The 12,881-nt window shown below is 36.8% G+C and overlaps 1 protein-coding gene across 20 annotated transcripts in view; it reads left to right on the top strand.

Annotated features, from left to right (window-relative positions):
• Positions 1-12,881, top strand: part of LOC310902358 (uncharacterized protein) — a 137,093-nt gene that overhangs the window by 23,806 nt on the left and 100,406 nt on the right. Inside the window, exons 3-4 of one of the 20 annotated variants that reach the window (XM_083843775.1) lie at positions 1,175-1,249; positions 4,542-5,624. The exons of 17 other annotated variants lie outside the window; for them this stretch is intronic. In XM_083843775.1, coding sequence (XP_083699901.1) covers positions 1,175-1,249; positions 4,542-4,547 — 81 coding nt within the window. In that variant the 3' untranslated portion in view covers positions 4,548-5,624. Of the gene's footprint in view, positions 1-1,174; positions 1,250-4,541; positions 5,625-12,881 lie in introns of those variants that run through there. 2 more of the 20 variants (XM_083843772.1, XR_014586668.1) reach the window with 2 other exon arrangements.

Below are 12,881 nucleotides of genomic sequence, written 5' to 3'. Positions count from 1 at the left end.
AGAGACATAGGCGCATACATACACAGCATGTGTGTATTTATCAATTTTCAGTGTGAGGTACACATATCACAGATTTTCCAGTTGTAGAGTCTGTCGTGTAACAGTAGCCACTCACTGGCTCACCCAGTAATCTTAATGTACGTAATAGAACTATGGAAGTAAGAATGACCAAATTCATAAGCAATGCTAAATAAAAACAGGTAATTACATATATCGATGAGACAATTTGTAGTAGTAAATCTATCATTTTTATCATTCACTTAACATATATGTGTATGTTATATACCTGCACAAATGGAAACACCTCCTCTGTGTTTTTTAGAATATAGCATTCATAAAGAAAAACAAGGGTAGGAAAGGCAGAGTGAAGGGCAAGAAAACTTCTTCTAACTAGATAAAGAGATTTATTCTTTGATTTCCTTTTTAACTGCACTTCTAGCAGCTAGTGTGTGACATTTGCTAGTTCTCAGAAGGCCGTCTCATCTGGCGAGTTAGATGGGATTTTAATACAGGCTTGGAAAATTTCTTTGTACACCAGAAAATTTAAAAGAAGACCATGTGGAAAAATTTCCTTTGAAAAAAAACCTGTGGCAGCACAGCGTTTGTATGTTAATATTTAAGCCCAACATCACTTCAGCAGCCATGGACAACTCTGAAATCAATAGGTGTTTTCTTCATGAATATGAGAACAGTATTGTGTCAGTCTGTTTTTTATTAACACGAGCAGGTTAGTGGCAGTGACAGAGGTAGTGACATAAGGTGTACTTATGATAAAGAATGGACTGTCGAAGGGGAGAACTGTGCAAGGGACAACTCTCATCTGTTCTTTTCGGTGATGCATGACCTACCTTTACTCTGCAGGCCTTTTATCATTTCTACATGAAAGAAACATGTTTGAGCCAAGTTCATGTGGACTTGATAGCTCTATCTTTGTAGCTTTTCATACAGTACTCCCAGTGGGCTGATAATATGTAGTCATCCACCTTTAGGGCATTGTCAGGTCAAATCAGACAAAATATACACGGTCCTTTAAGTTTTGGGAACTAGTACAGGTGACGAGAAATGAAAGCAAATATACGTCCAGGCGAAAGCTTGAGGTAATGAGCAATTTCAGTGGCAATCTGCGGGGCAGCCTGAATGGATTGAATGCCTCTTTCAAATATCATCTCCACAGAGACTTGTTGACAGCTGGCACTTTCTGGTCTTGTTTTTGGTTTTCTGCGCGCACACAGTCTTGCTGTCCAAGAAGGTAAGTACAGCCAGACACTTTAAAACGTGATATATAAGAAGAGTAGACAAAACTCTGCTAGTTTTATTCTGAAACTCTTCTGAAGATGAATCCTCTGGGGTCAATGAGGATAGCTGTGGTGCCACCCCTCTCTGTGTGGAAATGACACTGGGACTTCAGCTGCACCAAGACTTGGAAGAATAAAGTTGCAGTTCTTAGACAATTTTTTTCTCCTCCCAACTCCAGATTTCCAGTACAAAACATCAACTTTGTGTGATACGATTAAAATTAAAAAATCATAGTCTAATGAGAAATAGATCTGAGACCTGTTGCTTCCACTGTGCTGCCAAAAGCAGATCCTGATAACTGCAGTGCCTGCAGTCTTCCTCCTTGCTGAAGTTCAGGCTTCTGTTATTAAATAGTTTATTGTGTTTAGATGGTGCAGTACTACTATTTTTTTTAAAAGGGTGCTACTTTTTTTTTTTCAATTAATTCATCACTCTAAGTGTATTTAACAGTCACAGCAGTACTTTGAATTTCAGGATATCTAGTTGCTCTTATGCTGTTCTTTATCCCCACAAGAGTGATAGATCCAGAATGCCTGTGTTAAACACAAAGCCAACCTTAGTTTTGCAATTAACAGCAAAGTAATTTGATGATGTACACACAGACCAATGAGGCACGTGTGCATACTTGCAAACACCAGAGTATCATATGGAAGCTCTTAATGAAATCCGTATGATATGAATAATGCTCAAGTTACAAATGCTACAGCTTATCTTCTCAGTGTGGTAGGTGATAATAACTCTGCAATTCAGTCAAAGTAGGAAAGCAGTTTTAGTAAACATAATACCTGAAAGCAATTTTCAGATTAATCCCTGGGTCCTAATGTATAGTGATCTCCAAAACAGGTTATTTTCCAAATTCAATTTCTAGTTTGTGTTGGTGGTTTTTAGCCATTAGTACCACATTGCCCACCAGCTCAAATCCCTCAGTTTCAGCATGTGCTGCAATGACGAGGTTACAATTTTCTGAGCAAGCTGTCAGAATGCATCTTACACTGGAAATAGAAACATGACATGGAATATGACACACCTATATGAAGCATAAGACTGAAATTTGGCATATGACAGGAAATCATTGGCCATTGGCTCCTAGAAGGAGACAAGGATCACTTTTTCTCACTTTTCTGGGAGCCAACAGCCCTGGCTGTTGTTTCAGATTAAATAAACTTCACTGGGCTGAAAGCCTATAAGGCTTTTTTCATGGCAAGAGATCTCCTGAAGACACAAATGGTTTAGTCTTGAGTTCAGCGCAGAACTTGACCGTTCCTATTTGACTTTTCCTAATAAAGTGTAGAGCTCCCTTGAAGATGCAGAAATTTTCCTTACTATAAACCATTCTTCAGAATTTCCTGCTCTGGCACACCTGTCTTCTCCAAAGGCTGATTTGTAGTTGAGGAGGAAAATCGTGCCTCTGCACCACTTTACTCTCCTCTATCTCCTTCTGTACCATTTGCCTATAGGCAGGGAACGATTATCAGTCTCTGTGCAGGATGGGGAGTGCTGCTCAGCTCCTCCCCTCTCCTTAAGTACCCGCAGGGACAATCCAGCCTTTCACTCTTGCAATCACTGTATCAGGCGCTAAGCAACAGAATGGTATCAGTGTCATTCAAAAAGACACATTTTTTACTATCCTGACATAAAGACCTTAGTCTATGAAAATTCTTCTTTTACCATGCCAGGAAAATAATTGAAAGCATATTTAGCTGTATGGATGTAGAAACCTAGAGGAATTTCATTGGTGTTGTGGTTAGCTAAGGAAAGATGGGGAGAGACATTTAAACCAGGTTTTTGTACAAGCCATATATTCATGTTCCTGAAATTTGAGAGAATACATATGACAATAGCACTCATTTTAAAAACTGAATACAAGGTTCTTTAGGGTGGTTCTTGTGTGCTTTTGGCTGCCTCGGTAATATTTTTGGAGAGAGAATTTCAGTCACAGTTCAGGGAAGGCAACATAGGCCTTTTTGAAGTCGATGCCCTTCTATCTTGACCACAATCAAATGTTTTTCAGGTAATGTTTCAGCTTAGCTGAAATTCTTTTCCAAACAGAACCTCTCTCCAAATGGTGCAGTCAATGCAAACTTTCCATTCAGATCAAAGCAAATAGGCTGACTCTGTGTTATCACCTGACAACATTATCATTGGGAATATTAAGCTGTCAACAGCAGATCTGAAAGAATCATTTACCCAATATGCAGTGAATTACAAAGGATGGGATTCTATCATACATAAGCTTTTCTATTTTCAATGTCTGTATCTAATTCTAATAGTTTCAATCTGACCTCAGACTGGATTTCCCTCGTTTTAAATCACGCTCTAGACACCTTTTAATAGCTCAGTTACAAGAATTGTAACAATTCAGCAGATTTGTGTAGATATTTATGCTAATTTGTTAGCTGTATTTAAGCCTGTATGTGCCAAATCTGTTTGGAGAGTAGCATCTTTTTACTGAAACATTCACCACTGCTCTGTTATACATCTTTTTGCTTTCCTGTTGCATTCCTGATTAATATGTTGTTTGGATGGCTCTATGCTAACACACACATTTGGGACCGAGTGTGGGTCAATGTCAAGTGGGATAGGATTAGGATGTGGGAGGTTGCTAGCGTTAATGCTTAGCTAGTAGGATTAGGATAAAGCTATAATTGAACAGTTCAACTAACCTGGGATTCATCAAGAGATTTGCAAAAGTGCCTTACAGTGGTGTGTCTATGAAAGGAACTTTTAAACTACCAAGGCAACGTCATATTGCAAAGCTCTAATTGCAAAGAGGCAGGGTTAAGCACTTATCTCATCCTGCACGTACAAATGTAAGATTCTTTGCTGGTTTTGGCATCATAGTCTGTGTTTCTGAATGGTTAGAGATAGTAGGACTACATGAAATGGAAAAAGTATTTTGTCTGAGAAAGTTCATAAAATGGTAGAGAGACAATAGAGTTTTATGAAATCCCGCTAGAGAGACACTATCTAGGAGAGTTTGAAGGGACTTGGAAGCGATTAAGAAAATAATAATCTCCAGGGACATTTCAAAATGGTATTTTAAATGAATGACTAACTCTAATAATTTACTATTTTCTAGAGACAAAATTTCCGTTATTTCTCTATTTCTGCTAGTTTGTGGGCTGGAGTGGTAACACTGGCTTGAACAAATAAGAATTAAATTAATCACTATGCAGAAGGTCATTGAAAGAGATGTAAGTAGGAGATAAATGGTACACAGACTTTGTGTTTTGTCCTCTGTACAGGGATGATATGTGATATTACACTGTAAAGATGGTCCCCCAAGCCTTGACAGGTCACCTCAAAACTATAATGGACTCTACTGTTGGAAGATCGACAATGTTGATACATTTCTAAATATTGCATTTTTTTCACCTAAATCTGTGTTCAGGCCACCACATAATTGGCATATGTTGGTGTAGTGAGAGCAATCTCATTGTGCAATTTGTCTTGGCTGTGCTCATTTTTTGGGGGGAGGGGAAAGCAGGAATGAAATAATAACTTTTGATGACATCATAGCTATGGCTAAAATTAAAACTGCTCCCCTGTGGGGTGGTGGTGGAATTTTTTGCTCTATCAGTTTCATGGACATGAATATTTGTGCTGTATTGGCAGCAGACCAGTTTCTATGATTGTTTTATTGGGTGTCCAGTGTTATTAAGCCTCTCTGTGTTTTTTCCCCTTTCACTTTTTACTTCTGAATTGCATTTCTGTAACCAATTTGCATTACTTTATGTTAAGTTTCACATGCCATGTGTCAGCTAAATTACACATCAGATCTAAAGATTCAAAGTCCTTTCAATTCTTCTTAGCAGCTATGCCATATTTACTATTAATTCACTTGTGTGCCATTGAGGAATTTCACAAGTTTTCAAATGCTTTCTGTGTCTGAAGAGTTTGGCGCAGAGAATAGATTAAAAAAACCTGTAAAGATCCAAAAAGGGAGCATTTAGGGATATCTACCAATACAATTTATACCCTTCTGTACATGAAGCCTCTTATGTTCTCTTATGTTATGTTTTGTGCATTCAGCAATTACATTATTCTGTTGATTTATGAGGACAAAAAAGTCTATACTTTGTCTGTGAAATACAAAGCACAAATAAGTCTTGATGTCATCTCAGGAGAACCAGAGGGGTACTGAAATATACAAATCATTAATAAATTATCATTGTAATAATGTCAAGTTGCTATACGCTAGTCTCCTTGAAATTCATAATAAGCTTGAGGTTGTAAAAATATTAAAGCTTAACAATAATTTTAATACCATTTATGTTTTAATTTAGCCACAGTGAAGTATTTCTAAGGTTCAATAAAAATAATGGAACCACGTGGACTGTGTAGCAGTGGGCTATACCCCATTCCCAGAAATACAATTTTTTAAAGATTCAGCAATATCACCAGATCTGACATCTTACTTTTCATCAGTTCTTTTGATTCCTGCACGGGCCACCCATGAAGTTGCCCCGGTGTAAATTAGTATTTTGTCTGAGTTTTTTGTGATCCAGACTTTGTTGAGAGTAGAATATATGTATCAAGCATGATTCCCTTTCTTTCTTCCTTTCTTTTTCTTTTTCTTTTTCTTTTTTTTTTAATGTTTCTGTAAATCATGAAGAACAGAGATAGCCATGAATGACTTAATTCTGATCTTCCATCCAGCTGAAGTCAGCAGAGTAAAGACGATGTAAACAGGGTCAGAGTCAGTCTCTCAGTCACGATAAATTTCCGTATGCTGGTGGCAGTATGTTCAGAATGCTTTGAAGTGCTGGTTTGTCAGAGTTCACAACAGTTCATTTCAGCTCCAAATAAAATATTATCTGACTTTGCTGGCTTTCCAGCACCAGTCGATGAAACAGTAGAGCTGTTCTAATTCATTTTATGAATCCAGTTTTCTTACACTAGTTTCTTTATTGGAATTCATACAGAGCTTTCTTTAAACACAGCTTTTCAATGAAGAATAACAAAAGAGTGTTTACATAAGACAATAGGGCAGACATCATTTACTGTATAGGGTTGACTTTGAGTTTATGCAACTAAGACAAAGGGAAATGAACACCCCCATGTGGTATAACCTCTGAAAGAGTGTAGCTTTGTTTTTTTAAGGCTTGAAATGCTGTACCTTTTAAAGTTTGAATTATTGAGGAATATACTCTACAACACGTACTTTGTTCTACTGAATGCAAGCACAATAGTTTCCTTATGTGTTTTAATTTAGTGTACATTCAAAGCAAGACAACTTTCACCTTTTCTGAAGCAGTTTGCAATGTAGCATAAACAGTGTTTATCCAGTTCTGAGGCTTAAAGAACTTTCAGCATTTGTTGTTTTTATAGGTCTAAAAATGTCCATACTAATGCTTAAAATAAGCCCAACAGCTGAGCAGAACTCCTTGAACATTCAGTCTTTAATTCAGATGTCTCTATATTTCCTTTTTTTCTGGTCTGCTTTGTTCTGAGCTAAATAGCCTCTAAGACTCTTTCAAAGATTATGAAGCTGTGTGCAGAAATGTTGAGGACAATGAGGAACATCAGGACCTGTGTACAAGGGACAATCCAATGGATTGCAATTTTTCTACTTTTCTCTTCCAACATAGTATAGTTTTTGGATTAAGAAATAGTATCGTAAGATAATTGGTTAAAGCACAGAAAAATAGAAACTAACCCATTAATGAGTAAGATAAAAATGAAATTTTCTCTCAATATTATGTGTTGCCGGTAATGTATCTGGTTGCCAAGAATATAGCTATTATATATGAGCTGAAAATCATGTAATCTCACAGGACTGGACTTGGTACAACACTATTATGAAGCTAGAATGAATTGAAAGAAATTAGTGAATATTGCTTGAAAGATTAGGAATTTGTTTTCCGTATTTTTTTAAAAATACAGAAAGAGCTGTTACTTGGAAGGTAAATAGTTCATAGCATAGTCGTGTGTTGGTTTTGTTCTAGAACAGAGTGCCTGTCTCTCTCTTTCAGAGTGAAGTCCATGTAGTTGCTCAAGTATGGCCATTCTAATGGAAGAAAGTAGGGATGGGAGTCTCTTATGAAGGGCCCTTTGAACTTCTTCCTTTCCTTCAGGTCTGAGTGAATCTGGATTTTCTGACCTACAGGTCATCAATTCATTATCCTGAATGCCCCTCTGTGCAGAGGTTTTGTTTATTGTTAGTTTGGATATGTTTTTATGGGTAGCTCAGGACCAAAATCCAGGTTTGAGCGTTGGTTGGCCTAGTCTGACTTCAGTAGCAACTGTATAGATCATGTTTGAGTCACAGGCATTTTAAACAACAGACTTTTTGCTGTGGAAATTCTTAGAATCTTAAGAAAAAGAGTAAGTGGGGACCTGGAGAGTCCCACAGCAGTCAGGTACCACAAACCATTTCTAAAGGAATTTGGACATTTTTTTAGTGCTTGAGTAGGGAAGGCTATTTTATATCCTCTCATATTCAGTCTGTAGTCAAGACTTTAGACCCCATTCTGTATTCCTAATGCTAGGATGTGATAGTCCCTATTTGTGCTTCCCACTAAGTTGTGAGGGACCTCACCTATCCATTGAGAAAGCATATGCAAGAAAGATGGAGAGACATTCGCTAACTAGCAGCAGACAAAAAATGTAGCCCACAGCCATTCTGCTAATAGATTACCAGTTAAAACACTATTTCAGTAGATAGGGGATAGATCATATAGTTTAAATGACAAGTACTGCCCTTCCCCATAGGCAAGAGTTATCTATATATGAATGACAGTAAATTAATAAACCAAATAAACTGTGTAGTGAAGCCATGTTTTATTGAACTGTCCTGCAATATACCATTTAAATCTAAAGAAAAAATATTATGGTGTAATGGGAAAATTTTATTATAAGGGATACACAGTGACTATCAGTGCTTCAACTGTTAATAGATAATTAAAAATATATAAAACGAGTTGTGCACTTTTCCAATAGCAATGTTGAGTTTTCTCAGAATATGGGTGGATTCTGTAAACCACATTCACAAATCAGAGTTAGATGGTCTATTTATTAGTAAGAATTTGCACACGTCACACTTATTCTACCAAAAGAAAGTCATCCCTAGATTGTCCTTCCAGTAATGACTGAGTGCTCAAACTGCCTATGTCACTCACTTCCTAACTACCTAAGGCAAATTTGCTTTTAGCGAGTGAGACTGAAAGTTTCATTGTGAGAATTTCAAACAAAGTATAAATCAAACTAGTTAAGAGGGTTTATTTATTTATTAAAGTTTGGTTGAGGACTCCTATTGGCTTTTCCATATGAAATACATGAGCTGATTTTTTATTTTTTATTATGAGCACAAATGCTTTTTTTTTTCACTGTCAGAAACAGCCTATTTCAGCTTCTTGTACAATTGACCGCTGTGATAAGCCAGTGTCCTTTTTATCCATTAGACTGAATAAACATTGGGATTTTGCTCATCTTTTAAATCCATTATATGGCATTTCCCAGAAGAGGTAAGCTTTTTATTTGCTTGTGTGGCAACTGTTTGAAATATGGCATTTTGAACCCTCCTCTTTTCCCCTGAAGAAAAGTTTTCAACAAACCATGCGTTTGGCTCTATATGTGGGTTTCAAGGGCTGAAAACGTTCCTTAATGTGAAGACACACTATAAGTTTAACACAAGGCTACTACAAGATTATATCATCAGGTTGTTTATATTATCGTTTTCCAGAAAAAAAGTTTTGACAACTAACTTCTATCAACAGCAGCAGCCTACCCCCCCCTCCCCCTTCTCCCCTCTGCTTTCTCCCCAGTGAAAACCAGCAGTAAAATAATCCCCAAGACTAATTCACACAAAAGTAAAGAAGGAATAGCTGAAGACCCTATCTCAGCTTGGATTAATGCTGGCCTCTTTGAGGAATAATTTCTTTTGATGATATAACGGAGCTGTCTTGATGCTTTATATTCTTGTTATTTTATATCTATTTAAAGCTACATCAGAGATTTGAGTGTGAAATACTTTTTAAGTTTGAGACAAACCCTGGATAAGGTCTTCACAAAGAAGAAATTTCAAAGAGACACAAATATAGTATTTCCATGTGTGACAGTAAAGTCTTTGAAAACTTGAAAAGAGAGAAGAAGAGAAAGGAGGTGCCACAGTAGAGAAATACTTCCTTAGGAGCTACCACAGATATTATTAGATCCAAGGATGCTGTCCTTGATGTTTATGAAAGCTTATCTGACCAATAGTTATGAAAAGAAAACATTGAGGAAACATTTGCACCTTGATATTCTGTCAGATTGAATCTAGATTTTGTTGCTTAATGTGGATGTTTTATGCCTTTTGAGATACTTTAGAGTATTTTGGCTTTGAGCTGTTAAAGAGATGTATCTCCTAGCTATCTTATGTCGTATTTACAAGTCCTGTGGAGGTGCCTCAGATTCTCTGGAACATCTTAAATAGCATGGGGTGCTTATGTTCACCAGTCTCGGCGGAGTCAACAACTCCATCCAATTTGGTATTATCCATGAATTTGCTCAAAAAGCCTTTAAGTCCTTCATCCAAATTGTTTAGGACCAGTCCTCTTCAATGTTTTCATAAAATGGGTCCCTGAATACATATATTTCAGATATACTCCCAGCTCACTGTGATAGTTTATGCTTTTGTCAGCTCGGTCAATGATGAGCATGATCACACCATCCACTTCCATTTTCAGAATTGGATATGACTACAGAGGATTAGCTGGCTCGTGGGCTGCAACCAATCATCTTTACCTTGTGAAACAGAGAGAAAAATACTGATTTTTATGACCATATTCCAAGTTATGTTCCTGCAAGGAATTAAAAATTTATTCTACTTAATAGGTTCATCAAACTTATTTTACTAGAAGATTGTCATTTGAACACTGGTGGTGCTTGTCTGGAAATGAGTAAAGCCAAGTATAGCAACAGTTTTTTGAGATCCAGTTGGAGTGAAGTGCTAAAATACCATTGGGTGCTAGAGCTTTGAATGCTTTGGAAAGAACTTTTCAGCCATTATTAAACTTTGCACACTTGCACATTAACCAGTTTTAATGTTAGATCTGAGGTGAAATGAAACCTTGCATTTGACCACAAACAACTTCTGACATTTTTGATTCATTAGAAAAACATTGAAATTACATAATACATGACATTGGCTATGTAGAAAACGTAAGTTGTTTTTTTCAGTAACGTAAAAAAAAAAAAAAAAGTAATTTCTGTACATAGTTCTCTGTGGGACCCAAATCTATTTCCAAAATCAAATAAATCCCCAAATGCCCTGGTGCTCCAAACCAAGAACTCATGCATCTAGATACATCTAACTGATTTCATTCAGGGAAAGAAAATAAAGATATGAAGAAAAGTGACTTGTTAGTTATATTATGAAAATATTCTGAATGCGGAGAGCGGGATTTACAAGAGTATATAAGCTTGGCCGGTGTCTGGGTGCTTCATAGACACCCAAGAAGATGCCCACAGATCTCAGGGCAGAAAACTCTGAGCTGTCCCCAAGTGAACTTACAGAGAAACAGCACTACAGCTGTACTGAGACTGCACTGCTGGTGAATTTTAATACCTTAATGAAACACTTAAGCCTTCATTTAAGCCCTTGATAAGTGGCTTCCACTGACCTTCTACATGCCTATAGACCTAAGGAGACAAAAATTAATATCTTCATTTAATGCAGTACTATTTTGTAGGAAGATTCCAGGTTGGGAAAGAAATGAATTGAGATCTCTCCACTTTGCTCCACTGCCTAGTGTAGAGGATATCCAAAAGCCATTTTAACGATGATGTATGGCTCAGGTCCAGTTCATTGGGATTTAGGTTGCTTAGCTCCTCAGAAGGATCCTAACTCAGATGTTTGTGATAATGTAACTCTCCAAGCTTAAGGCTTTTCATGTAAGTCGTTCTTTCTTCCAGTCATCAACAGCTGCTAGAAAGCTGTTTGAGCTTCCAAAATATGAAGTAGGCGTGCACTATATGCTGACATACAAACTCCTCTTCATAATTGGTACCATCAGCACCTGACTCATGTATTTGCCATAAATTAAGTTACTTTCCCATTTTGGTTTTATTTTGATGTGCTAATATGAAAACTTATTCACTTGTACATTATTTGGACAAACAAATATGAAAAATATTGAGATAGATGAAAGAATTCAACCTAGGCCTGTGTGTTTCTATTTCAAATATTATCCATATTTAACCTTTCTCTGCATAGGTTAGAATCTCATAATATTCTCTTGAGATCTTAATTCTTGTTTTTCTAAATTATCTGGACTACTGTACTTTGTGCTTGGCTATCAAACTTGCTGAGTTTAGGAACACTGAGGATAAGTTAATGTGTTCTCCTGCTGCTGATTATATCAGAATAGACTAGGTCTATGAAATACAAATATCCAGGAGGATGCCAAAGCAAATATTCTGATTCCCTTGAACTCATTAGAAAAGTTTATTTTAGATGCGATAGGATGTGAGTTATTACTCCAGAATATAATAGATACATGGATTAGAATGGGGGGAATTCACGCATAAAGCAGGTCAGTGTCTATGGGAAGTTAATACTTCCTTTTAGGAAGGTCAAATATGGCTTAATTTATGAACACATTTTTAGTTTACAAATATTTTGTTTGATATTTCATTGCTTATAGGTAGGCTTCCCCCTGCCCTCCCCAATCCTTTCTGAGTTTCTACCTTGAATGGAAATAAGGTAAATCCATTAACTGGCTCATATTTCCTGCTTAAAGGGGAATGACAGCAATAATTCAGCAAAAGCAGCATATAGGAGTGTGAACACCATGCAGAAAGTCATGTAGCTTATTGAACTTAAAGTTATAACATGAGGCACGTCAGTATCCGAGGAAATATCTGGTGCATTTTTGTTTCTTCCCAAAACTGTAAGTCTGATATCGTGTTATGTTAACAGAGCAAGTTGCCATTCAGTCCCAATTAAACTGTCAGAGCTGTAAGATAATAACAGCAGGAAATTCTTGAAAGATAATTTCAAGATGGTAGCTACAGCTGGACTTCCCTGAACTGATTACAGTTATAATTATGTTGTGAAACATGTATACAGTAAACCTAGAATGCACTTGATTCTTTTTTTATTTAAAATAGTAGTGAAAGAAAACATCTTATCTCACTTCACTTCCATGCCATACCCAATACATTCATTCTTGAACTCCTTCTGTTTATAGCCTGCAAGGGACACGGTTTATTTGAACTGGTTATGTTTTGAGTTCATGTGGGTTTCTGCCTTCGACTGCAGAATGTACTCCACAAGTTCTCGTGTCACTCTGCCTGGCTATTCTTTTTGTTGCCGTGCCAGGGTTTATCACCACTCACTTCTGGATAGTGTTAATGATGCAGTCACTTCCTGTCTGCCAAACAATCGTAACATTCGCCAGACTTCCCTGCATGTAACGCAGCAAGTCAAGTATCATTACCTGAAATGGTAAAAAAAAAAAAAAAAAAAAAAAAAAAAAAAAAAAGTTAATCCTGTTTATAGAAGAAACCTTGATAGATGCTGAACACCCTTTTGAAAGATTAATGTGAGGAAAAGTCATTTTGGATATCTTAGCAGCATTTCAGCTGAATGACACTGGCTT

The sequence above is a fragment of the Anser anser genome (assembly GCF_964211835.1).
Source record: "Anser anser genome assembly, chromosome: 7".
NCBI lineage: Eukaryota > Metazoa > Chordata > Aves > Anseriformes > Anatidae > Anser > Anser anser.
This window is presented reverse-complemented; position numbering and strand designations above follow the sequence as displayed.